The sequence below is a fragment of the Anabrus simplex genome, chromosome 1, assembly GCF_040414725.1.
Source record: "Anabrus simplex isolate iqAnaSimp1 chromosome 1, ASM4041472v1, whole genome shotgun sequence".
NCBI classification, from domain to species: Eukaryota; Metazoa; Arthropoda; class Insecta; order Orthoptera; family Tettigoniidae; genus Anabrus; species Anabrus simplex.
In genome coordinates, this window is record NC_090265.1 from 406,907,652 (window position 1) to 406,934,221 (window position 26,570).

The 26,570-nt window shown below is 39.8% G+C and overlaps 1 protein-coding gene across 1 annotated transcript in view; it reads left to right on the top strand.

Moving 5' to 3' along the window:
• Pgk (phosphoglycerate kinase) overlaps positions 1–26,269 on the top strand; it is a 125,457-nt gene extending 99,188 nt beyond the window's left edge. Inside the window, exons 7-8 of the mRNA XM_067135058.2 lie at positions 7,058–7,257; positions 25,904–26,269. Of these exons, the coding sequence (XP_066991159.2) occupies positions 7,058–7,257; positions 25,904–25,968 (265 nt within the window). The 3' untranslated portion in view covers positions 25,969–26,269. The remainder of the gene's footprint in view (positions 1–7,057; positions 7,258–25,903) is intronic.
• The last annotated feature ends 301 nt before the right edge of the window (positions 26,270–26,570 follow it).

Here is a 26,570-nt window from a genome sequence, read left to right on the forward strand (position 1 = left end):
ACTACATTCATAAATATAAACCTTAAACAATGGACCGAAACGTTAAGTCCTCTCAATTAAATCACAGACGTGAAACTATCACACATATTCTCATTATATCTGGTGCGAATCCCAGCGCCCTAATTAATTCATAAATTGATCTCTACTCAGAGCCTTTGTACTTTTATTTATCCATGCATTAACCTGCTCGCCCACATATTCTTTCACATGGCTCTCTCTCAGCCATTCCATATCACATCAATGCTTCGACTCGCATCATTCACGTGATTTAGGGCTTTGTTACCTCTTATCGTCCCTAGGCTTAACACACAGATACCTCTTGCCTCTCGCAGCTCGATTTCCGTGCAAGGTCCCGAGCTGCATTAAAGAAACTTAAGTGTAATCATGCCTCATGCATTTCGAACTAAGCCCTAAGACACAAGGTCTGCCTATACAACTTCATAGACTGCACAAGTCCTTCAATGGATTATCTAATAACCATCCCTTCATCAAATCAAAGATAATGTCCCCACAAACTAAGACACAAGTGAAACGGCAATACAAGAATATAACAAACAAACCCTAATCCACCCTTAGTCATGCATAAATTTGTCCTGAGTATAACTTATTTACAAAGGCCTGACTGGCATAAAAGATTCTTATATGTGCACCTTACACGCGTTAAATCTTATTTACAATTTTTGCGAAGCTACCTATTCTGCCCCATGCTTATACATTAGATTTTGTCGGACCTTCATCTGTGGTTACACTTAGCGGCTCTCCTGGGCGGAGATGAGTTTAGTGATCCATGTTAGTGCGGGTGGTCGAAGATAGCAGTCCTGGGTTTGTGCTCAGCACCATCACGATGGCCTCCATTCTTCAACTGGAACTTCATACCGATGAATGGTGGGACTGGGTTGACCAACCACGCTCAAACTCGATAGCCGTCTTCTAGCTGCTTATATTGTCAGGACTGGACTAATGCGCACCGCCAGCGGGTCCTGAATCGTTGTCTCTCAGCGGCAAAGGATGTTCTCGTGGAGCCGCACGTGCCACAGGCACCCAGCGTGATGAATTAGCACTGGCAGGCGAATTCTTGACGTAAGACAACCGTAAGGAAATGCCGTATTATTATACATAATTTGTTACATGCATATGTCCCTATCTTGCCTTGAAGCGCCTACCTTGTAGCTACCTTGCCTATCATATGAACTGTTATTTATGACACAGTGCATGCAAACTTACAAATATACAAATAAACTTGCAGTATGACATAGATTATTCTAAAGCAATTGAAGTGATACTGTTACTCCGAGCCTACACCGGCTTAGAACACATTAGCATCAGACTATAGTATACACAACTCTATGTAGCGTAATAGCGGCAAAGAAATATTTCTAACTAAAATCATATAAACCAGTTCATTTTCAAAATTTAGATCAACATTTACAAGATTGCTACTTACTCGTCACTCAGACACAGAAGTCTCTCTAACTGCAATGCATTAAGATGAATGCTGTCTTCTATCGTTGAGCTTCTGACACACAGGTACACCTTGCAGGCAGCGTTGCACACACAGAATGCTCTCCGCGTCCCAAGCGTGCAGTATTTATTGAAGTGATTTACCCACGCACGCAAGATTCTCCCTGGGAGGTCCACTTGAAATTGCTCTCACGGAATGGAAATTCTCTCACCGTGCTTGAGATAAATGCTCATTAATTCACAGAGATTATGAATGTCTTCTTGTGGCATATAAAATTGTTCAAAAATTGTGCTCATTCCGACTATTGTTTTAGAATCCCGATATCCCCCCTGTGGGCGGAGATATCCGTCGAGTTTTATTTCCCTCCAGCCTGACTTTCCCCCTATTTCTTATAAAGATGATGGCATCAGACGCTACAAGTGAAGTGGTTGGCGTGGCTTCGTCTCCCTTATTGTTCATGCTGGGAACTCCATCCTACTGCTGACGCTCTGACATCTTAACCACTTGACGACTAACATCGTCTTGGAGACGTGGTCCCCCACTTGACCAAACAGCCGAACCACGTCTCTCCGACGTGATGAACTTTCCCGCTTGTTTGAGGTCATAGTTCGGCATGTCACTCATGGATGGCACTTGCGTGCTATTCTGTAAACCTTCTAAGACCTCCTACTAAAAGAATATCCACATCTAAGCATTTAAATTGCTGCAATCTTTGAAAATACGGTGGAATATCTTCCACTACAGTAGTTCCATACCAAGATGGCCGCGCGCAGCAATAAACATTTGTCTCAGCTTGATATAAGTAATTATTTATGTGAAAGTGGCGAGAGTGAAGTGTCATGTGAATCTGAAGGCGATGAAGAGGAATTTATTGTTTACGAAAGTAATGAATCTTCGTCGGAAAGTGATGTAGGCTCCGACAAAGTGTTAGATGTAGCTCAGCCATCCACATCGCAAAGACGCAATATTGATGCTGGAACACGATCAGTTGAAAGTGACTGGAATTGGAAGGATGAAGACAATGTACCAGATATTTGTAAATTTAGTGATGTATCATCTCTCAGTGCCGTAATTACTCGTAATTTGGGCGAGATACCTTCAGCGCTAGACGTTCTAGCGTGTGTTCTGACTGACGAATTCTGGACTATGATTACAACAGAAACGAGCAGATACACTAAACAGTGCTTAGAAAACCCAGATTATGAAAAGAAACTTTATGATGATAAGTGGTTCGACACGTGCAATGATGAATTGAAGGCTTATTTTGCGCTATGTATTATTATGTCACAAGTAAAAAAGTCCTGTGTAAAAATGTACTGGTCAAAGAGGAGTATTATTGAAACTCCTGTTTTTAGCAAAACAATGCCGTTTGTACGCTTCATACTCGTTTCCATATTTCTTCACTTTCGAGAAAATACTATAGGAGATACTAGTGATAAACTAATGAAAGTTAGAACTGTTGTGGAATACTTGAATAGCCGATTCCAGTTCATGTGCCACAGGAAAATGTAGCAATTGATGAGTCTAAATTCACAGGACGTTTATCATATGTGCAGTTCAATCCTTCCAAGCATGCTAGATTTGGGATAAAGTTTCATAAATTATGCAAATCAAATTCAGGTTATTATTTAAAATTTATACTGGGAATGATTTAGTTGTGGCAAGTGGGATGACTGCAAGTGAAAGTGTAGTCCTGGAGTTGGCAGAGCCTATCTTGGACAAGGGATATGCCCTGTTCTTAGATAATTGGTATTCATCACCTAAGCTGTTTGTGGAATTTCGTGATAGGAACACAAATGCTGTAGGAACTGTAAGAAAAAACAGGAAGATGATGCCCAAGGATTTAGTCAAGAAACAACTGAAGAAAGGTGAAGCAGACTGAAGGTCAAGTCACGGTGTACTAGCTATAAAATGGCTTGACTGCAAGAACGGTTACATGTTATCTTCAAAGCATGCAAGTGTTGAAATCGTGGACACACAGAAAAGAGAGAGGAAGAGAGGAAATAGCAAGGATCAAGTCACAAAAGGAGAAACTGTCAAGAAGCTGAAAATTGTCCTTGAATACAACAAGGGAATGGGAGGGATGGACAAGCAGGATCAACTACTTGCCTGCTTTCCAATTATGAGAAAATTTATGAAAGGCTACAAAAAAAATTTCTTCTACATGTTTGATATCACTCTACTAAACACCTGTCATCCATTCCAAGATACTAAACAAAAAAGGACAGTTCACAGAGTTTCGCTTGGACTTGGCAGATCAGATTCTTCAGTCTGTAACTTTGCCCGGTTATAAAGGAAGAGGAAGGGTTTTGAATGGCGATTGTCCAGCTAGACTGCAGGTAAAGACATGGGCAAACTTCCCAAGACATATTCCTCCCACAGCAAAGAAGCTTCATCCAGCTAAGGCCTGCAAAGTTTGTACTTCACAAGGAAAACGCAGCGAAACAACCTGGGAATGCAAGAAATGTGAAGTATCTTTACACCTTCCTTCTTGTTTCAAGAGTTAACAGTGTCTAATAAACATTTTAAAACATGTTCACAAGATTTCAATGATTTATGTAGTGAATTGTTTGATTTATGTCATGTTCTTTGTCGCATGGGACATTCTGTATTGCAGCCTCCATTTTAAATAAGTATTCAGTGTTATGGTGAAGCAAATCAAATTCGTAGTCAAGGGGTTAAAAAGCGCACATTGTTGCGTGATATTACACAATAATATTAAACCTCATGTCGTTTCTGTGTGGTCTCATCTGCGTATTATAATTACCTGCAGATCGTCTCTGTTGGATCATGAACTTACGTAAGTTTGAAATAGACGATTTTATCTATCTACTGAAATTTGTCCTAAATAATAACTTTTTCACATTCAATAATAAAATCTACCATCAAAAGGGCCTTGCAATGGGTGACCCGATTTTGGGAATTCTTGCTAATATTTTCATGGATAACTTAGAAACTAATAGGATAATTAACAGATTCGGTGCACTTCGATTGTGGCTGAGATATGTAGATGATACGTTTGCCATCATCGATAAGCATCAAAATAATAGCGATAATATATTAATGTTCCTTAATGACCTCGACAATAATATCAAGTATACTAAGGAGGATGAAACTAATAATTCCTTGAATTTCTTAGACTTAAATTTAACAAGGGCTAATGATAAATTTGTATTTCAAATTTACAGGAAACCTTCGTCCACTCCTTTGACTATAAAGAACTATTCTCTGCACCCGCATTCCCACAAGCAGTCAACCTTTTTGTAGCTTAATTCACAGGGCTTTGAAAATTCCACTTTCAAATGCTAATAGGTAAAAAGAATTTGATTATATTAAAGAATTGGTTAAACTTAACGGCTACAAACTTGATATGTTTAATAAAATAATTGGTAAAATGAAACTAAGAATCGCCACAAAATTAACTCCTGAGAAAAAGAAAGAAAAAAAAAAGCAAGTTTCGCTGCCTTTACTTTTACTAACCTGACTATATATTGTATCACCAATCCAATGAAGAAGCATGACGTCTAAATCGCATACAGAACTCGGAACACGAATCGTAACATATTTTTCTACTCCAACACTGTAAACTCAATTCATAATAAATTTTCGAATTCCGGAATCTATGGGCACAAGTGTGCTCAAAGTACTTTTTAGTACGTTGAGCAAACTGGACGTAGTTTCAAAACTAGATATTTGGGACACTACAGTGCCTTGAAACACAGAAAATAGTCTGCTATGAGCCAATCATATGAGGGATATTGGGCACAACTTCACCATGATTGAACAGGATCTTCAAATTTTAAAGTGTGTTAACAAAAGTAGGTTCAAAAACGCCTACATTCTTTTGGATCACCGTTACAATACCAACAGTAATTTAAGCAATGTTTTGGAAAGAAATAGTCTGTTAATCAAACAAAACCCTAATTTAGTCACTGCGTTTAATATAAATACCAATAATTTTATGAAAATATTCAAATATAAACCTGTAAACAACTTCCCTACCACAATAGTAGCAGCTGCCATGTCACCTGCTCACACTACTTCCCCTCCACCTGCCTCTAATGTTCTCAAAGTTCCGCCTACACCCCCCCCCCCCCCCCCCCCTCTTCCTCCTCTCCTGACTCACTCTCCACCTTTACAGGCACACCCCTACAACACAAAAAGTAGTAGAATAAAAACTGCCAGACCTTCTCAAGCAGCCAATGAGGCCAGTCACCTCTCTTCAACATGAAGGGTAAATGGTGTTAAACTTCTGCTCATTAGTAGAATATTCCCTATGTTCCGATAGCGTACACTTATTTCCTTTACATTTCAGCCTTCAACACACGTCACATTGCGATTTTTCACATCTAAGGTTTAATTGAACTCCCATTATGTTGAATCTACGTAAGATAGCTTACGACTAATGTCCACTGCACAGAAAGTGGAACAACACTTCCATACTTTGACGCTTTTCAAGCGCCTTTTAACTCTGTTATGCAATTACTTGATGTCCAACTAACAACTCTACTGTGATTTCTAAGTTCCTGACTCTCATTTCCTTCAACTTCAAAGATTTTAATTTTGATATTTTAATTAATCCACGCTTCATTAATATTAATAAATTTTGTACAAACCAATGTAATGTTATAACTTTTAAAAATTTGATTCCTCTACATATAATCAACTTGTACCATTTAGATGTTATACTAGTATTTTATTGTATGTATATATGATATTATGACAAGTTCATTAATTGTATCTTAGTTATATTTAAGCTTCGCCTACTCCACAGATCAGATTTTTATGTCTTTTCGACTTTGTACTATTGCAGGTAATTAGATCTTAATGAGGAACCTGGTTCAGGGCACTGGCCTAACTATGATTACATGTGGCTGAAGATGCTTACTAAGTTAAGCAAAACATGTGCCACTTGAACATCTATGTAACAATTGTATCCTAAATATAAGGATTGTAGAGTATTGGAATGGTGGTTTTTAATAAATCTGTTTGAAACTTTTACATTCTGAACTCCAATACGGTTATCATAATGAGATTTATAACATGTAATTGGTACAAGCTTACAGAAAAAGACCTGAAGGCATTAGGATCACCAAACCTACTGACTGGAATTAAATCAGGAAAATCACTCGCACACTGGGTTTCGAGGAAGAAGAGAAGACTACACAACGTACATGGTCAGAGCAACAAAAACAGATCGAATCGTTACGCATGGAGGAATACTGGGCCAACAGGATGGCTAGAAAGTGTTGATTCTGCATGGTCCTAAGCGACCCATTCGCTAAGAAGAAGAAAAGCCATAAATTTCATTGTTTGGTTGGTTGATACTGAGATGTATTGTGCCTGCTTCTCAAAATTTCCCTGAGTAGGAAAATCTGTTCTGGCTGCAGACAATACATTCCTTTGCTGAAAGCTTCTGCACTTGTGTGTTCAGACCTCTTTTCAATGTTTTTTGATTGACATAAGATTTTGTCATCTGGAAATTAATCAGGTTTCACATAAAAATGTCAGAATTGTAGTACAAATTACTTGTCAGTCCTTTCCTTAAGTTGTTTGAAAGAAATAATAATTTTTTATCTCCCATACTTGTTTTAGACCCATGGGTGTTTTCGAGTTTGAAAACTTTGCTTCAGGCACTAAAAGTGTGATGGATGCAGTGGTTGAAGCTACCAAAAGGGGAGCTATCACTATTATTGGTGGAGGTGACACTGCCACTTGTTGTGCCAAGTGGGATACAGAGGACAAAGTGAGTCATGTCAGCACTGGAGGTGGAGCTAGTCTGGAGTTGCTGGAAGGTGAGAAAATTACCACATTTATTCTTGAAAAATAATGTACTGTAAGATTTATGAAAAATTGAATAGTGGTAGGATTTTGATATTATGCAGTACAGTGGAACCTCGATTCTCCGATTTTGGGGGGACTACAGGAAAAAATGTAAGATACAAGGAAACGGAAAATCCGGGAACAAATTAAAACCATCAACAATATGGCCAGAAATCACAATAATTAAATGCATATAATTATAATCTAAAAAACACCTCTAAAACAAACCAAACTACAACCCTAATGGGCCTTGGCTTACCAAGCGACCGCTGCTCCGCCCGAAGGTCTGCAGTTTACGAGGTGACGCATCGTCAGTGTGACAAATTCTCTCAAGATCTGATATGTTTTTGACATTTTTGACATGCTCTATTGAGGAACGGATAGTGCAGGATTTTTACAACTCGATTTAATTAGGATGTTCACGGGACCATATAATTTGAATAAATAATCCGGGAAAACAGAGTTTCCGGGAACGGATAACCAAGGTTCCACTGTATCTGGTTTAATTATTAATTAATGACTATTACCTCAAGTGTTTAATTAATATAAAAATTGGTAAAATGATCAAATTTCATACTGGCACAATTTAGCAAATTTTGCAGTGCAAATTACTGTATATTTTAAACTCTCCTGTTATTTTTACCTCTTAAAACCTTAAGTGAAAAGTTGGAAGTAAGAGTGAAGTTTTACCTTATGACATGTCCAAGGTGATTGGACTGTTATTTTCCTAGAAAATTACTTGTACTTACACTGTACTTACCACAGCAGTGTTGCTTGAGATAAAATCCTCCTCGGAGAAACCATCTTCAGCATAGGAAATTAACGCTTCCAACAAGGTAAGATTTGAAATTATGAGCCAACTTTGGAACTACTGATCTGTATTTAGGGTTGTCATCCAGGTTGCAGATCAGTTGTTTTCCCAGTCTTTTCTTAAATGATTTCAAAGAAGTTGGAAATTTATTGAACATCGTGATAAATGATCCCAATCCCGAATTCCTCTACCAATAAACAAATATTTGCCCCAATTTGGCCTCTTGAATTCGAACTTCATCTTCATACTAGCAGAACGTATCATGGTCGACGGGCCAATACTTGGTAATGTCATTGGCTTTTGTTTGTACCCTTTGTTGATGTGTTATTTTAAGCAGCTACCTTTGCACACTGGTGTTCAGCCTGAATTAGCAAGACCTACTAAGAACCAGCCAAATACAATGCTGAACAGAACTTGGTTGGCGGGTGCTCTGGAACATGTGCTTTAGCACGTACTGTAAAAGCCAAATTTCCTGGAAGAAACATCAGAGTTGCAAAGAAAATGTACTTGATATTTTTTTAGAAAATTTTATTTTAAGTACACATACTGGGCTTTATTTGGTGATAAGTTTAACTATAAGCTAATTTTGCTTTTAGTGTAAAAGATGTGCAAGTTCATAGTGTATGATACTTAATAGCATAGTGGAATTCACCAATAAGCACTGATTCACTGGATATTACCCGATTTATTCCTTAACTTAAATATTTTTTTGATGATAACTATACAAACACCTTCAAGACACTGTGATGCTTAGTCTCTTGTACTGCCAACATCGTCATCGGCTGTAACTCGATCTGAGTATATATAACTTCTTCCTGCATACATTGACCAGTTCAATTCAGTTTATGGATGTGTTTGCGATGACTAAACAGACCAATCCTGGCATAAAACATACACCCACACAAGTCACACTGAATGGATGGAGGAGGGTGGGGTTGAAATTGACGGAGGTTTCTTGCTTGTCGCTTGGCTGCTTGATGTCTGCGGCGTTTTCTTTCAAACAAGTTGACAGCGGTGGATGTAGTGTTCTGCCACAGTGAACGGTCCACAGCACATTCTTGCCATGTCTATATCTATACCAGTTGTCTTCATGGTGTGTTTTAGCTGGTCCTTAAAACGCTTAAGAGGGGCTCCATGAGGTCTACTGCCGGAGCAAAGTTCACCATAAAGAATTTGGCGGGGAAGCCTGGTAACACCCATGCGGTGAACATGGCCTAACCATCTCGGTTGATGAGCGATGTTTTTTTGCCTCAATGCTATTTAGCTGCGCTTTGTTGAGAACTGCTGTGTTGGTCACATAGTCCTCCCACTTAATATTCAGGATGAATCTCATTTTCTGTTGGTGGAAGCGCTCAAGTTTTTTTTATATCTTGGCGATAGTGTGTCCAAGTTTCACAACCATACAGCAGCGTAGAAGTGACAACAGCTTTGTACACCATGAGTTTGGTATACAGTTTTAGGTCGTTATTCATTAAGACTCTGCGCATTAACCGTGCGATTGCTGCATGAGCAGCGCCAGTTCTTTTATCAACGTCTTGTTCGCAGGTACACCGTTTAGACAACCTGTTCCAGTGTTGTGTCTAAGATGGAGATACTGAACTCTGGAAGAGTTGATCCTGGGGCAGGTTGTGCGAGTACATTCGTTTTTTCGCATTTATGGCAGGACCAAAGCGATCGCATGCAGTTTAAAAGCAGTTGACTGACTGTTGTAGTTCTGCAGGTGTTAGAGCAGGAGATGCGGTGTCATCTGCATACTCAGTTCTGTCACCTAGATAACCAGAGTACGTCTTTGTGAGCAAAGTCTTGCCAGATTGAAAAGGCCTCCATCCAAATGAAATTTAATCTCCATGCCTAAGTTGTTTACAGATGATTCATGCAGCATGGTAGCCATGTACAGTGCAAAAAGTGTAGGAGCATGCACACAGCCTTGTTTCAATCCATGAGTGTTGGGAATGAATCCGATACTGAGTTACCATGAAGAACCTGTCCAGACATGCCATCATGAAGATCTTGAACCAATTTCACATAACGTTTAGGACATTCAAATTGTCTCAGTACTTTCCACATAGCAGATCTTGGTACTGAATCTAAGGCTTTTTCCAGATCGTAGAAAACTAAATACAGAGTTTGCTGTTGCTCTCTGCATTTTTCCTGGAGTTGTCTAGCACAGAAGATCGTATCTGTTGTGCCTCTGGAGGTTCGGAAACCACATTAAGACTCAGGCAAAATCCTCTCTGAGATAACTCAGAGCTGGTTTAATAGAATTCTTGCGAGAATTTTACCTGCAGTTGACAAAAGCGATATACTATGGTAGTTCCCACATACACTACGATCGCCTCTCTTGAGATAGTGACGATGGTAGCATTCTTCAAGTCGTCGGGTACTTCTCAAGTTTCCCAGATCAAGAGGATGAGTGTGAAAAGTCTAGTCTTCAAGGGTATACCCCCATTTTGTACCACTTCCAGAATGGCTGCTGTGGGACATTATGAAGAAAGTCCTCAGCAACATTGGAGACTTGATTTAGAAGCGCAGAGAAATGTTCCTTCAAACGCTCTAAAATTTCTCGATTATCAGTTAAAATGGTGGAGTTGTCAGCAGTCTTCAATGGCCCCGATGAAGATCGAATTGAACGATATCTCCTTTATGCCAGCATAGAAGTTTTGCAGGTCACGGGCATCACATAGTCTTTGCAGTTCTTCAGCATTTTGTTGCCACCAGTTATTCTTGATTTCCTTAATTTGTGCCTGACATTTTCCTTTTAAGTTCCAATAAAAGTGATTTCTTTACATTGGAAGACGGATCTTGAAGATGGGATAGATCGGCTTCCCGTTTATCATTGATCAGACATTTCATTTCTTTCATTTAGTTTATTTTCCGGGTTGAACCGTGTTGTTTTTGTCTGTACATCACGTACAGTTTGCCAACGTTTCGAATACATTGCAGTATTCTTTGTCAAGGCGACTGAAATACCCCTACTCGATCCGAGGTAATCAGTCTCCCAGTCAGTGATCACACTACTAGAGTGGCCCTGACCTTGGTCTTTTATATCCTAGCCTTTCTGGCTGACGTAAGCCCTGGCTGTCTCATGAGCATTCTGGAAGGTATGTGTCACAGCCAGGCAGTGGGGGCTTGCCCGCGCTGTTACGTAATTGGAGTTTCGGCCTGCTTATTTATCTTGTGGTCTATATGTCTTAAACTATGAATGATAGGCATCCAAGAATTACTGATGTTATATACTTTTTCTAAATTTATATTGTTCGGATATTTCTTGATTTCGATAGCCTCGCAGATTTTCCTTTCCAGATTCCAAGGGATAGCTGCTAGGATCTTGGTCTTGTCAAATGATATTCCATGCCTTGTTTCGTAGGAATGCTTGGCTACCACTGATTATATTTGTGTTTTTGTTCTTGGTGTGACGGATATGTTCTTTTAGGCGGTTGGAGATCACACATTTTGTTTCACCAACATAACAAGCTCCGCAGCTACATCAATGTGATATACTCCAGGAGCCTGTAATTCTATTGTGTCTTTTACTGGTGGTAGATAATGGGCTAGCTTCCGGTGAGGTTTATAGATGGTTTTTATGACGTATTTGTCCAGTATCCTGCCGATCCTGTCTGTAGTGTTTTTAATGTATGATTTTTTAAAGACTCGTCGGATGTTATCGAGCGAGTAGCCATTTTTCCTGAGGGTTCTCGTGAGGTATTTTTTCTCTTCCTCGAGGTGCTCTGCGTCTGATATTGCTATGGCCCTGTTCACCAGTGATGTTAGGACAGCCTGCTTTTGTGATGGGTGATGATGAGACGAGGTGTGCAGGTACCTGTCTGTGTGTGTGGGTTTCCTGTATACTGCGTGACTCAGAGTCCCGTTGGTGTTGCATTTTACTAGGACATCCAGGAATGGTAGTTTTCCGTCTGCTGCGATTTCCATGGTGAACTGAATATTTACGTGAATAGAGTTGAGATGGTCGAGAAATAGCTGTAGGTTATTGCTCCCATGAGGCCAGATTACAAATGTGTCGTCCACAAAACGGAGAAAACATTTCGGTTTCAGGGTAGATGTGGCTAAGGCTTTCTGTTCAAAGTGTTCCGTATACATGTTTGCTATTATTGGAGAGAGTGGCGACCCCATTGTGGCCCCTTCTGTCTGTTCATAGAACTCCCCGTTGAAGTAGAAATAAGTGGCGTTAAGGTATTCTTTAGCTAATGTTGACAGGTCTTCTGGAAGTTTCTGGTCTAATAGCGGAAATACTTCTGTTAGCGGCACCTTGGTTAAAATTGACGTGACGTCAAAACTTAGTAATAAGTCCGTACTTTCATCCGATTGGTCCTTAAGGAGCTGGATGAAATGTCGGGAGTCCTTCACGTAGGTTTCAGTGTGTCCTGTATGTGGATGAAATAGTCCGGTTAGGTAACGGGCTATATCGTGCGTTGGAGATCCTATAGCGCTCACGATAGGTCGCAGAGGTATGCCTTCTTTATGGATTTTAGGAAGGCCGTACAATTTAGGAGGTATCGCGTCCGAGGATATCAGCTTCTTCTGTATTTTCGGCTGGGATACTGGAATTTTTTACTAGTATATGGAGTTTGTTCTTAATGCGGTTGGTAGGGTTTCGTATTTTTCTGTGTAGAATCGGTGAGTAATTGTTCTATTTTCTGAGTGTAGTCGGTGCGTGTCATTATCACCTTAGCATTCCCTTTATCTGCGGGTAGGATAGTTGTTTCCATATCTTGACATAGTGTTTTGAGGGCATGAATTTTTTCTTTGGTCAAATTGGATGGCGGCGGCTTTGCTGTTCTCAGTAGACATGATATATCCTGTCTGATCTCCTCTGCAGATTCGGTAGGGAGGTGTTGGATTGCAATTTCAACTTTGCTAATTATTTCTTCCACCGGTATACTATTAGGAGCTACTGCGTAGTTGAGTCCTTTTTTCAAGACCGAGGTAGTAGGTTCACTGAGTGGCTTGTATGTGAGGTTAACTATTACATTCTTCTGTAGTGAATCAGGTGATTTCGGTTTCTGTTTTAGTAGGAGGCGGTCGAATTTATTGTTTTGTTTGGCAGTGGCTAGTTCCAGTGTACGCTGGGATTGTGTGTTGCTAATGTTGTCTAACATGGTTCAGTCATTCAAAGACAAAGTGCTGGCAAGACGTTTCTTGCGATCCTTGTAACAAGGACATCTTTTTTATCACATTGCCTGGTGATGATATAGTTGAGGATGTGCCGGTGCTTTGAGCGAGGATGCATCCAAGTGGTCTTGTAGCGATTAGGCAGGCGGAAATGAGTATTAGAAATGAAGAGCTCGTGTTCAGCACATAAACCAAGAAGCAGTAGACCATTGGCATTACAGTTGCCAAGTCCATGTTTTCCCATCACACTGCCCCATAATTGGTGACCAACTCTGGCGTTGAAATCGCCAAGTAGTAAGTGTTTGTCTTTCGGTGGTACTTTGGTGATGGTAGTGCTCAGCAGGTTGTAGAATTGGTCTTTAGCTTCTACATCAGTATCCAAGGTGGGAGCATATGTGGAGATGAGTATCATAGATTCATAGTATCATAGATTTGGATCCAGAGAGTGTGATTCGGAAAGTTATAATTCTCTCACTGACAGCGGTTGGATTTAGCTGATAATCATTCACCAATGTGGTCTTCACAGCTAATCCCACACCATGAATGTGGTGTTCTCCCTCATCTTTTCCCTTCCAGAAGATTGTGTAGCCTGAGCTGAACTCTGTAAGTTTACCTTCGCAATATCAATGTTCATTCGTCCATGCTCATGGGTGACAAGCGCTGTTCTTCTGTCAGGTCTGTTATTGTCTTTCAAATCAAGTAGGGTACGAACATTCCAGGTTCCAAATCAAAGTTTTGGTAATCTTAGTTTTTCGACTGCATAAGGGGTGACCCGCTGGGTGCAGCCTCCCAGCCGGCTGTGAGTGTGACTACCAATTGTCATATCCTATGAACTAACAGGCTGGGGACTTGATTGGGTTCTAATGCACTAGTGCTTCTACAGTAATAACACCAATTAAGGTGGCTTAATGCCAAATAGAATATATTGAAATTTGTCTGAAATTTTACTGTACACAAATATACAAAAATATACAAATATATACAAGTGGTAAAGATTCATCTTGCTGCTAGGGAACTTCCTACTCTACACACAGCTAATTACACAGTCTTTGGTTTCCTATCTTCACTTCAATTAATACTAGCGAATACTTATCTTCCGAGATGAAAGATGGCTTCCACGATGTCTTCTTTCTTCGTTTCACGTGGTTACTAGCACCTTTTAACACTCACTAACATCAGATGCTTCACACACTTCAACCCAAGAAAATGCAGCTCTGTAGCCTCTTAAGCATTAATGTCTGTATGGTTTCCCGGGTGTTGGACTCGGTAGCTGTACTGGATGTACTCCTTCCGTGGTTACCTCTTCCCATTTGTCTGCACTGCCGTCGGTATTGTTCTTTATTCCCGCTCGAGTCTATGACCTGAATGCTCCACACCTTTTACGTGAGCTTTCTCTTATATTGTTCCTGTAAGGATTAGTGAACTACCTGATGGTCTTTTCCAGAGACCTTCAACTCGTCCTCAGTAAGAATGGCCAATGTTCCTTTACAGTCACTTCCTCTTAATAAGTGTCTTTATACTGCAGCTGTATGATTGTGAGGATCGGATCCTTGCCCAATTACTTGTGCCGCTACCTGAAAGGATTCCCTTTCATACTCGCGGTATTGACTAACCCGCTCAAGTGTTGTTCCGACCCTCTACTCTATCGTCCTAGTTTAGATGATTTCCCGCCAAACTGCCTTAAGAATACTTTTCAACAGTGACTTATGATCACCGATTCCCTGACTGTTAGTTTCTGACTCCGAGCTCTTACTTGATTACCGTCACGATGCCTGACCGGCTTACTGTCCCGCTGGTCTTCCCTGCTCCGGCTCTGTTCCCGACTTCTGCTCCCAACTTCTGTTCCCACTGACTTCTGTTCCCGACTGACTTCCTAATCTTTTGTTACCTCCTTAAGTTACGTCGACTTTGACCTCATGATTCTGATTGTTGTTTTCCTATTGGTCAGTAACATCCCCTCCCTAATGATTGTTACAGAAGCTTGGAATATCTGAATCTTTCCATCTACGTGTGTCCTCTAAGTTCTGTTGTCCTTTGACCGTGTGCACACCGTGATAAGGAAGTTACAAACATCCTGTCGTGTATCCCAATGTTTTACCATGCCTAGCTGGTTTCGACTTTTCAAAGCTGCATTGTCTTGCTATTTCCAGTATATGTCTTAAAATTATTTCCCTATGTAATTATATTATCCCGACACTTTAAATTCTTGGACCTGGCATTTTCACTACTGAATTGCGAGATACACTTGGATTGAGTTTCCTCTTTTTTGACTTTTTGACTCTTATTTTACATTACTCTTCGTACTGGGAGGTTTTGGTTCAACTCTAGGTCGGACCATTTGCTCAATCGTGTACAGGCTGTGCGGTGCTGTGTCAGCGACACAACACTTCCCCCCTTCAGAAAAGAAGTGTCTGTGTCCACTCGACGTAGGCATTTCTCACCACTTTCTGTCATGGTGTGACACCACTCATTCATGTGCTACTCACTTATTCTGTCTGCGAGTATGAGATTCCTATTCTCTAAAATTATGTTCATTTTCGTTCTATAGTCGGGTACGTGATTTCATACCACGGGATGTTTGCACTTGCTCTAAAGTGTCATCTTCACTTTCTACTTCATGAATACTGACGCAACCTGTTACTGGTCGTGTTCTGTTAAAATGTACTACCGAGTCATCATCTGAACGTTTAGCTATAACCTTGCTTTCGTTAATAATCTTTTGTTTGAAACAGATTTTTGTGCAACATGCAGAGGTATCTCTCCAATACTTTTTGTATGTGGGACCTAGAAAACATGGACAACATTTGCAACAATTCAAAATTGCAAGTAACACAACTATCGCTACAACTGTCCGAACAATGGTCTTATATATGTTGAAATATGAATACAAATGGTTGAATTGCATTTCCTTTTCCTTTTCCTTTTCCTTTTCCGTAATGAACTTTTCAAAATCTTCTACCTTCTATTAGCATATCTGAGGTCATTTTCATGTGTAAGGATAATATGTAAGGGAGTTTCCTTCAAGTCTAAATCTTGCAATTTGAAGTTTACATTTAAATACTCACAACATTCATATGTCAGAAAAATATCAGGAATAACATATTTTCTGTTGGTAGTATGCACCTTAGATGAAGATTTCAGTTTTATGTTTGGCCCATAGGCAGTGCAAGTTTCATAAAACGTAGGGATACCTACTCTTTGTAATATTATATCACGTGTTTCCTGACAATCCACCGTTAATTTGGTTGGCTCTGGTACTACATAAAAATATTTGTTGACATCAATTGTTAACCATAATAGTTGTTGAATTTGCACTATATCTTTGGGACAGTTTGGTGGCATTGAATTAATGCCAGTTAGCAAAGTCAAAATACAATCTTTTTCTCCATGAGTAATTTTTAAAGGAAATTCTAATGGGCATACTCTTTTATCGTCTGTGATTGTTTTCCTATTTTGCATTTGATCCTTAGTTAAATAAGTATACAATTGTTGTTCTTCACTTATTAAAATAAAGTCTGCTGTGGGTCTTATAATTACAAATTGGTGGTTTTCACTTGTTATGGGAGTCGGGAAAGGAAGAATTGTGTACACTTTAAAATTCTTTTCATCACTGAGAGGAGTAGAGACCACATACACTAACACATGTTGGTTGATGAAAGCCTGTAACTTGGCTATCTTATAAATTAATTACTCGTGAGTTGTGCGCAATTCAAATGGCAGGGTCATCTTTTGGGGAATTTGTCCTAGCGCCTTCTTATAAGCTTTAATTATTTCTGCAGGGCTTAAAATTTGTACATGAAATATTCCTATCTGAGCATGTGTAATAGCTGAGGTTATCATTTAAATGGACTAATAAGTCCTCAATTTCTATTAAATGTTGGTTAGTACTAATCTCAAGACTGAGTCGGGCGTGTGCCTGTTCTATTTGTTCTGTTTCGTTTTTAATAAATTTTCTAATTTGCTCAAGGTTCTGACTTAAGTTTCAACTCGTTTCTAGTGACGTCATATAGTGTACTGTTCATGGACTGCAGCATTGATCTGACTATGACCATCTGTGCATTTGCAATCCTGAGCATCGATATCTGCTCTTTCGTTAACTTAGTTAACGTGCCGAAAGTGTTTTGGTTCCTATACCTACTACGTTGATTAATCTAGGTTTATTAATCCTCTGTTATTCCCTTTGTCTTCCATGTCTGTTACCTTTCCCTCTGTGCATTGCCTATTTCCAGAATTGAGGAAAGCAATGAGAAACTGTCTCACTCTTTATTCTCTGGTATCCCTCTTCAGCGACACTTAGGTCATCTATGATAGTTAACGGTGGATCTGTTGAGGATCCAACCAACCTTTGGACTGAATACTCAAAATACATATACACCTATTCCTTATATACTATTGCCCTTTTTAATATGATTGCACAAATTTGTGTCTTTTGCCGGTTCTTACAGAATTAGAACAAGAGCATGAGTCAGATTCGACATCTCTTGCTGTCTTGCAGTGTTGACACAACACTGTCTTAATATTGTCTAACCTTCGGTGAGAGTTAGCTCCACTGTGAGGTTGACATTCTACATTTCATCTCCGCATTGTTCAGTTGAACACATATAGTCTACTATATACTCCCTGCCTGTCGTGTTAGATAGTTGTGTGAAGACATACTGCACTACGAGGTTGAGATGCCACATCTCATCACAACAATGTCCGATATAGGACTTACGGTATCATTTTTGAGCGTTAAATAGTCATGTGGACTTAGGGTGTCTAACCCTATAAGGTGGCGACTTTCGTCCCAGGAATAGCTCACCTTCTGATACTCAACATCCTTGCAAGGAGATGGGCGTTCCCGGCCCAAGGGTAGCGTTACCGTAATTTGAGTATTAGAATGTTACCTCACAGATGCCATAAAATGTTCTTGCTCAAAATTTTTGATTTTATTCAATAGCCTTGTAAAGGGTGAATTTGAGTTCAACGGACTCGAGAAAAGAATTTGGTGGGTACTGCATTATGAAAATGGATTACCACGAGTGGGGGTTTCTGTTGGAGTTAATGTGTGGGTAACACTCAGAGATCTTTGTGATTATATGTTGTGAGGGGTAACGGTAATAGGCGTATCTCTTTTGTGTGCATCTTGCCCTTATCATAAGAGTTACAGGCAAGGCGTTTTCTCTCAGGTTCATCTCGTCCTTTCAATGTAACAGACGAGGTATACTATAATATCAGTGTTCAAGTAACTTGTTTGAATCAGGTGTGGTTTGTTTGGGTTAATGAGTAGTGTGTGTTTGTCTGTGATGTTTGCGAGAGAACATAAATCTTCAATTGCAGGAGTAGTAATATTATACTCAGTTATTCGGTCGCTAGTGATAGCGCATGTTACTGTTCATTCAGATCGATAAGAATGTAACTGGGTTTTTCTTTGGAGAGTTCGGCCACGTAGGGTATACTCTGTTTCGTTTCCTTCATAGGTGTTTAACCTAGCTGCCTGGTTTGGCAAGATTATACAGTGGGTTGCTCCACACAGTCTTATCTCGCTCTAGCTTTGTTTACTAACACAGCTGTGGTCTTGACTTATCTCTCATTCATGTTTTATCTGTAAGGTCATTCATTCATTGGGAGTGTGATGCATTCGCATGAGTTATCAATTGTGTCATTATGTAGCAGGTATTATGCGATATTACGTATCCTTTTACAGGGTGTTCACCGATGTTGTGTCTTCTAAAAGGTGTTGAGTTATTGTGGAGTTGAATTGTCTATTCATGTTACAGGGTTTTTCATCACATATTCAGGGTGTAGTTACTCTAGGCTGCGAGAATACTTATAGGTCATGTCCTTGCTTCTCATGACCTAATGACAGGCACTGTCCAGTCGTGTGCACTGCAAGCTGCGTACCGATGTTCCTAGGCTCTTTCATTATTAGGTTAAAATTTCTGTACTCCCCATAACATTTTGCACGAGGCTTGGCAGATTATTTTAATTAACTCTACCATCAGTCTTCGCTAGGTCCAAAAAAAAACCATTGGGGTAGATGGGCGTGTGATCTACCATGGTCGAAATAAGAGCCATGTGTCTAGTACTGTGGTGTGACTTAGCCTATGTACAGTTTCAATTTTTTATATACTTGAATAACTTTACCCTTATTATTAATTCTTAGCAAACAGTTTACACCTTCTACTTTCTCTACTACGTACGGACCTCGATACGGCTGGGAAAATTTGGAACTACGTCCTCACTGTAATGTTTCATCTCTAAGGAGTACTTTGTCTCCTACCTGAAAAGTTACCTCGTGTTGTATTTGAGCATATTTTTCCTTTTCTTTTTGCTTACTACTTGCGAGAGTTTTTCTAGCTATCTTATGGTTTTCTTGTAACCGGTGTGTTAGCTCTTCGATTACACTCTGATATTTATTGTAGGTGGCTTCTGGTTTTCATTGCAATATACCAGGGATATTCGCTTTGCGTCCAAAAATCAGCTCGTAAGATGTAAATCCTGTGTTGGTATGTGGAGTAGAATTATATACAAATGTGACATTGGGAAGATATTTATCCCAATCATTCTGATTTGTACATATATGTCTAAGATATTCTACTAGTGTACGATGTGCCTGTTCTATACTGCCATTAGACTGCGGGGGAAAAGCAGTTGTGTGCACTTATTCTATCTTTAAAATTCTACACAGTTTCTTAAAGGTTTGGCTCATAAAATTACTGCCCATGTCAGTTAGTATACTATTAGGTATCCCATAAATACTGACTATATTCATTACTAGTGCCTTCACTATAGTGTCAGCCTCTTGATTAGGAATAGGCCTGGCTGTCAGATACTTAGATAATTGATCTTGACATGTGAGGATAAAACGATTGGAACTCTCTGTTGCTGGAAGTGGTCCGACTACATCCATTGCTACCTTTTCGAAAACTGTGCTCAGAGTGTCTGTTATCACAATAGGTGCTTTAACAGCTGGACCTACTATCTTGTTTTCTTTTGGCAGGATGTGCAAGAACAAATAAATTTTTCAATATCCTTTCTCATACCTGGCCATAGAATAGAGTCTGTAATTCATGGTAACGTTCTAGTTGACCCTGATGTCGTCCAATAAGTAAACAGTGAACCTCACGTAGAATGTTAAGTTTCTCTTCCTCAGTGAGATTCTGAACTTCTACATTAGGTGAACTTTCCTGCTCTTCGTCCTCAACTCCCTCTGACTCAGCATTTACGGGGCTGGGATCTCGGCTTCGATTCACATTACCTAACCTCTCTGCTTGTGCGTCCTCGAGGTCGATCCTACTAGGATTTCCTTCCTGTTCACCTGTTGATAAGGCTACCTGGCCTTCAGTGCTCACTACTCTTACTGCCTTCTCGGGCTCTGCTGGGATCCTACTTAACGCGTCTGCATTTTTATTGGTTTTCCCATTTTATATGTGATGGTAAAATCATACTCCGCTAACTTCAATCTGTACCTAATCAGCCTTGAAGATGGGTCCTGAACATTGAATACCCACTTTAGCGGTTTGTGGTCGGTAATGACCGTAAAATGTCTGCCTAGCAGATATGGCCTGAAATACTTTACTCCCCATACAATAGCTAAGAGTTCCTTCTCTGTTACAGAATAATTTTGTTCTGCCTTATTCAGCGTTCTACTTGCGTACACTACTGGCAAGTCCTTTCCTATCTCTCCTTGTGAGGGTACTGTGCCTAAGGCTTCTCTGCTCGCATCCGTGGTTAGGATGAAAGGCTTAGTAAAATCTGGGTATTGTAACCAGGGCTGTTCTGTTAGTTTCTGTTTCAATATACAGAAGGCTGTCTCTTGTTTATCAGTCCACACATAGGGAACGTTACTCTTTAAGAGCTCATACAATGGCTTCACAATTTTACTATATTCTGGTATGAACCTGCAGTAGTATCCGCTTAATCCCAAGAATCCCTTGAGCTGTTTAGTGGTGGTGGTCTAGGGAAGTTCCTCACCGCTTCCACTTTTCGCTCGTCTTGCTTTACACCATCCTTTGTTACTACATGCCCTAAGAAAGCTACTTCTGTGCGCAAAAATTCGCACTTGTCTGGCTGTAACTTCAGGTTGTGTTCTCTGAGTCTTGGAAGACCTCTCTGAGTTTTTGATAGTGTTCTTCCACCGAATTAGAGTATACAAGCAAATCATCCAAATAAACGAGACATTTCACACCTATTAAACCTGCCGTATCTGTATTCATTAGTTTCACGAAGGCACTAGGGGCCTTTTTCAGCCCCATGGGCATTCTCGCATATTGATAGTGCTGCCCTAATGCTGAAAATGCCGTCTTTTCACGGTCCTCTGGTTGTACTAAGACCTGATGGAACCCTGACGCTAGATTCCATTGTGGAAAAATAGCATGCTTTTCAGAGTGCATCTAATAACTCACAAGGGGGCATTCCCTACTCGTCACCAATGATTTCTCTCAAATTTGAAGAACATGCAGGGCTTGGCTAGAAATGAAAGTACCCAAAGTGGGAACTACAGATGGCCAAGTGTATAGAAAATAAAAATGAAAATGTTTGCCGCGGTTCTTGCACCATAAAAGCCACTTACGTTAGTGTGCATGCTGAGCAGTAGTTGGCGAAGTGGTAAGAGCTTGGACTAGTAATTCGATGGTCGTGGGTTCGACCCCCGGGGTGGAGAATTTTTTCTCAATTTTTATATTATTCATTTATTTTAATTTATTGTATTTATTTATATGCAAAAGGCATATAGGTCGTCATTTTTTCAATGAGCGCACAATTGTAGAAAATTTGGAGTTGCGAACTTTCCCGACATGTTCAGACAGAAATTCTTCTTTCTTTTCTCCTTTATTGGCTGTCTGCCCTCCTTGGGGAATGTGCCATAAACGTGAATAGTCGTTTCGCTGTAGGATTCGTTTCCGCCTGATAAGTGAAGGTTGCTCCTGCCGGCTGTACACAAACAATAGATTCTTGGCACAGGTAGAAAAAAGTCTGACAATGAAATCCCAATTTTTTACCTTTTCAATGCCTTTTGCATATAAATAAATAAATAATTAAAATGAATTATTCACCTCTTTCCTGCTTAATTGAAAAAAGAAATAATATAAAAGTTGACAGAAAAACCAGTCTCCACACGGGGAGTCGAACCCACAACCATCGAATTACCAGTCCGAGCTCTTACCGCTACGCCAACAACTGTTCGGCGTGCGTGCTAACGTAAGTGGCTTATACGGTGCGAGAGCCGCGTGAATTTTTTTTTTTCCGATGCGCTTGGCCATCTGGAGTTCCCACTTCGGGTACTCTCATTTTTCTAGCCAAGCCCCCATGTGTTATATAAATTTGAGCAAAATTGGTGGTGACGAGTAGGGAAGCCCCCTTGTCAGTTATTAATGTTATTGGATAGGCTGACCCTATCGTTATGTCATTTCATTTTCGATAATCCAGGCAAATTCTATATTTCTGCTTTCCGGAGGCGTCCATTTTCTTCGGTAGAATCAGGAGAGGGGCATTCCACGGGCTTGTGCTAGGGGTGATTGTTTCATCTTCTAACATCTTATCTACTTGCTTCTGTACTTCGTCTTTTAATGCCTCGGGTATTCTATAAGACCTCACATTAATGGGGGGTTGGTTCTCTTTTTATATCTATCCTATGATGTAGGATATTCATGAACGTTAGTCTATATCCTTCAAGGTGGAATACATCGTTATATTCCGCACAGATTGCATACGATTTTTCCCTGTCTCTAGGAGTTAGGTGGTGTACCCGTAATTGTTCCGTTAGTCTCTGCTCACAAGACCTATCTTCAGGTCGTGGTACCTGTGATACTTGATGTACCATGTGTACTTCTGTTTGACTAGGAGTGTCGCTCCACTGTATTTTATGGATATTTATGAGTGGGCTGTCAAATGTAACTTCTGTGTCTCGCGTATTTAGTATGCTGACTAGCGCTCGGCGATTGGGTGCTTGAGTTACACAACTGGCGAGATACACCCCTGGCAGAATTTCTTCCTTGTCAATCACTCCTTCTGCCAGCGCCTCTTCCGTTTTCACGGATACAATTGTTTCCGCCCTCGGTTGGAGGCTAATGATGTGACCATGAGTGGTCCCCTTTGTTATGCAATATTGTTCCCCTTTTATTTCGGCATAGCCCTCCTTGTAGTTCAGTGCACTATTATGGAGTATATTTCGCCCTATTACTCCGTTCTGCGTGAGTGGTAGTCCCATGTGAACTATGTGGAATTGGCCGTATGCTTCCCCTATCGGAAGTCTTATTGTGCCCTTGGTTCGGATTTCTTTGGCACTTATGTCTCTTACCCTTGAGACTAATTTTCGCACTTTCGTCTCAGGAGGTACTAACTGGTCCTTTAAAAGAGATATTGGACTGCTGGTATCCAATAGAAGTTGAAGTAGGCTCTTGGAGTCTCTCACTCCGATTTATACAGTGCCCTCGGCTTCATCTTGCAAGTTTTCATTCACTACACGAACTTGACAAGCTTTGTGTATGCTTAGCCCCATAGGGAATTTTCGCTCGAATATATTGACATACCCTTCTTTGAAATTAATGACAATATCCTGCAATAGGTCTCTGCCTATTAATCCATCAATGGATAGTCTGAAATCGTCTCCAACTATGTGGAATTTGGGGTAGTAATCCCCTATCTGTAAGGTGGCACACCCTCTAGTACGGAAGCTACGTCCTGTAATTCCTGCCAGTTCTGATTTTGGTTTCCTATGGTAAATTACCTTTCTGGGTATACTGTGCTCCTTCGGGAGGCTTACATCAGCTCCTGTGTCAATTAAGAATCTGAACGGCCTTTTCCTCTCTTTAGTGTAGACTAAGATCAAACCCAAGCGATCATGTTCTATGCGGCCCTGTTTTTGACAAGACTCAGTACAGGTTTTTATGTAACCCTTTCCGTGATTCCTCTCTTCGCATACGCTACCCATATCTTGCGGGCTAGACAATCTACGGGACCTGTACGCTTGTCCAGAACTATGGTCCCTGGCCCGTTTAAAACTTTATAGGACAGGCTCCTTTCTCTCCACTGGGGGTTTTGTACTGTTCGAGCTGCTGGCTTTCCTTTAGCCTTTGATCGGCTCCATGCACCTTGGCTCGCCAGAGGCTTTTCCTTTTTGTTGCGAAACTAACAGGTGCGCTGTCGATGGGCCTTTCGTCTACATATAAAGCACTTTCGTGCATCAAGCTGGCAATACTCTTCCCAGCATTGGGATTGTTTGTGTCCTAATTTATTACAATTATAGCATATGATTATCTCGCACACCTTTATTTCGTGTTCTCTTGAATCAAAGTTAATAGTGCTGCACTTTCTGCATATGTATGAGGATAACATGAAGTAATAAATTCTCTCAAAGTGTGGAATTCAAGCTGTTTTAAGTGATGACATTTTTTATTAATGTGTCATCACACATGTGCAACTCTGTTTAGAATTGTTTCCCTTCATATTGTTACTGCATATTGGATAGTCTTTTTAATATTAACATAACTGCACATTTGCAAAAGGAAATGAAATAGAACAAATTCCACTTTACAAACTCTTTGAAACAGATTAAATATTATTTGCAATTAAATAAAAATTGATTTTCTTTCCTTTGAATTATGTTTTCTCCTGCTTTTTATAAAAATGTTTTATTTAACTATAAAATTATAATAATAAAATTCACAAAAAAAGGAGTGAAGAAAAGCAGAACATAGTTTAAGCTACTAATGCACCCTGCAAAGTAGACTGGCTATTAGCTGATGCTTGACTGCCTTGAAATATTTCGTGGTTCTTCAGATGATGAAACTTACTCAATGTATTTTTGATTTCGAAACTAATACACCAGCAACAATCACATTGCACTTCATTTTCTCAGTTTTCTGTGAAATACTTTGAGACTCACGATTTTCTTTTAGTAGCAGAAGGGCATAGATCTTTCCTTTGGACCAGAAATTGAAGGCTGAAATGAAGTGACAGATTTTGTTATCTGCCTTATGGTTTGACTGGGGTAAATCAGTCCTCATACTAGCTTTCTTCCTGTTTGTGCATACCTTACATCTATGCTATTTGTTGTGAATGTAAGACCAAGCCACTTCCTGCCTTGTTCATTTGACTGAGGCATGACATTGTGACATCAAAGGCATGCTTACTCTTCTTGACAGTCTCGTAAACAGAACATTGAGAAGTTCTCAGGCTTCTCAAGACATGCGCTCTTGTTCTCCATCCCTCTTTATGACAGGCTCGCGGCACGGCAGAGGGTACATTCATTATCTGCTACCTAAAAAGTAGATAGAAAATGGATGTAAGGTAGAGTATCCTTACAGGTATACCCCACTTCATGTCACTTTCATTACAAATATTTGGCTCTAATGGCAGGCACCATAAAATGTTTTTGAAATTATCCTGATATGATTTTGTGCTTCTTGAGCAACATGAGAATTGCCTTCAGACCAAAATTGACATTTAAACTTTGAGTGTACTATAGAGTTGAGGCTGGGAATAAGTGTTCTCTTATAATTCAAGCATTTTCCTTGAATGTGAGAAACACTCCAATTTAAATCCACACACAGGATATTCATCAATGTTAGCTGTGGTATGCTGTTGAACCATCGAGCATTCTTGCCTGGTTGTGAAGTTGAAAGAACATGTAAATTTTCTCTTTTTTCCCCAGGTCGATTTGGATTTGTAGTAAAACATTGTGTATTCTGTTTCAGGGAAAGAGTTGCCTGGTGTTGCTGCATTATCTGATGAGTTAGTCCCTTGTAAATGTCCAAAGTAAAGAAGTAGACACCCACAAACACACTGTAAGGAAAGCAAATTGCTTGTCGTTGTGGACCAGTGAAAAAATATAGTGTTAAACTATAAGAAATTTAAAATAATGTTAGTGTTACGTGAGATAGTAACCTGTTTTGTAATATGTACTATATTGTATAAATCCGTGAAGCTTTGATGACTGTATTGTTGACCAATTTATTTTTGTTTTTTGTGTTTATTATAAATAATCTTTGTTATTATTATTTATTTTTTACTGAAATGGTCTGTGCAGTGTGATTAAATAGACAATAAAGTTATTGAAAGAGCCTAAGGAGAGCGACGTCTCGCTTCGTTTGATCATTGTTCAAATATTCTGAAGACACTACTGACCCTCATAACTTTCTTTTCATGTCTTCTTTATTCCTTTTCATTTAGCTTTCTGTTATATTAAGGAAGTAGCCTGAAAACAACAGTTTAATCTCAGCTAGAATTGTAAAAAGGCTTAGGAATATTGATATTCTAAATCCCAGTGAATCTCAAAATATAGATATCAACATGGGGGGGGGGGGTGTCTTTTCTAGACCTTGAGTAATAAGTAATGTCTGATGTAATTCACTTAAGGCAAGG